The sequence below is a fragment of the Sinocyclocheilus grahami genome, unplaced genomic scaffold (genome assembly GCF_001515645.1).
Source record: "Sinocyclocheilus grahami isolate Dianchi unplaced genomic scaffold, SAMN03320097.WGS_v1.1 scaffold2942.1, whole genome shotgun sequence".
NCBI classification, from domain to species: domain Eukaryota; kingdom Metazoa; phylum Chordata; class Actinopteri; order Cypriniformes; family Cyprinidae; genus Sinocyclocheilus; species Sinocyclocheilus grahami.
The window spans coordinates 1-1,484 of record NW_015508115.1 but is presented as its reverse complement, the minus strand read 5'-3'; the positions used below and the strand labels follow the sequence as shown (position 1 = coordinate 1,484).

Sequence of the window (1,484 nt, the reverse complement as noted above, 5' to 3'; positions counted from 1 at the left end):
TAGAGAGGCTAGGCTGTACAGGTAACAGTCGGGGGCCTGCAGGACCTGGAGAGGCAATGTTTGACCCAGGGTTAGAGAAGCTAGGCTGTACAGGTAACAGTCGGGGGCCTGCAGGACCTGGAGAGGCATGCTCTTACAGCTGCACAGCGCCTTTTATCTACGGATCTGGATCCGGACATTATTGACTTACAAATGAAGCACCGGACCCACCTGACAGATCTTCTCCCAGATCTCATCACAGCCTGCTTTCTCCTGGAAGCTCAGAGCCAGGTCGTAGTTCTCCGCTTCGGACCAGACGATGAGCGTGTCCTGAGGAGACAAAACCACCGCGCTCATGAACCGAATAACTGAGACTGAGAGTTCACTATTGCGCTACTACACACACACATACGCACGCACGCACGCACGCACGCACGGTTATGAGCGCTGCTGGACTCACCTGCTGCTTCTGATACGCGGTGTCGGGGTTGATCTTGGACTCCAGCAGCAGAGAGCCTGCAGAAGAACAAACACACCGCGTCAGACGAGCTGCGCGACCGCGGGAGCTCCGACAGACGCGTCGCTTACCGTCAGCCTCGCCGGTGACCGTCAGCGAGTCCGGCTCCGAGCAGCACACATGCCCGGTGCCCCGGTCCTCCCACTGCCGCTCCTCGTTCAGCGTGTACACCTTCACCCGCCGCCGGGTGTCGCTCATCTTCCCCGCACGAACCGAACCGAACCGAACCAGCACTAGCAGTCCTGACGCACAAAGCTAGCACCGCGTCGCCTCAGACCCGCGCAGCCGGCCGCCGCTCATCCTAACCCTGACTAATCCACACTAAACGAGCCGGAGCCTGGCCCGGTCTGATCGGACCCTCGGAAAGACAAGCGTTTATATCACAACACTAACGTTAACCCTAAAGCTGCCGCTACCTCCTATCAGTCATCTTCAACTCAGGAAAGCAGCTAATTAACCCTCAGAAAGAGCCGAACCTCACACAGCCCCGATCGATCCGAGCAGCACGGTGCTCGGATGTTTAACCGCCTTCAGGTGTCGTTAAAGCTCAGATTAGCTCGAATCGTTCGAGTGTTTACGCGAATGTTCGTCTATCCGCCGATCGCCGCCATCTTGTGCGTCTTCTGAGGGCGCGGGGTTTCCGCGAGGGGGCTACGGCGGCCGCGCAGGACTCCGCCGTTACCATAGTTTCCGCGAACTGAATATGCTTACGGTGATTTGAGGAAGAGACTTTCAGAATCCTTCGTCGCCTCAATTAAGATTATAATAATTTACTTTTATAGCACAGCCACCACAAAAACCAGTGTTAAGTAGCTCCACTTTAAGATCATTCTGAGGTTGATGTAAACTCATAAGATGTAGTTTAATACCCAGCAAGCAATTCTGCGTTTAAAACAGTTCTATTAGCCGTCTAAACACACGGCTAAAACAAGGCTGTCAGTGAACAGCTAATAGACTCTAATCATAGCCAAGCATAGACTAGTCATCT

General features: G+C 54.3%; 1 protein-coding gene across 2 annotated transcripts in view; it reads right to left on the bottom strand.

Moving 5' to 3' along the window:
• The window catches only part of LOC107575844 (serine/threonine-protein phosphatase 4 regulatory subunit 3-like), a 21,279-nt gene extending 20,121 nt beyond the window's left edge, over positions 1–1,158 (bottom strand). Inside the window, exons 1-3 of one of the 2 annotated variants that reach the window (XM_016262166.1) lie at positions 568–1,158; positions 440–495; positions 211–309 (exon numbers count right to left, since the gene is read on the bottom strand). In XM_016262166.1, the coding sequence (XP_016117652.1) occupies positions 211–309; positions 440–495; positions 568–694 (282 nt within the window). In that variant the 5' untranslated portion in view covers positions 695–1,158. The remainder of the gene's footprint in view (positions 1–210; positions 310–439; positions 496–567) is intronic. The other variant, XM_016262165.1, reaches the window with a different exon arrangement.
• Between the last annotated feature and the right edge of the window lie 326 nt (positions 1,159–1,484).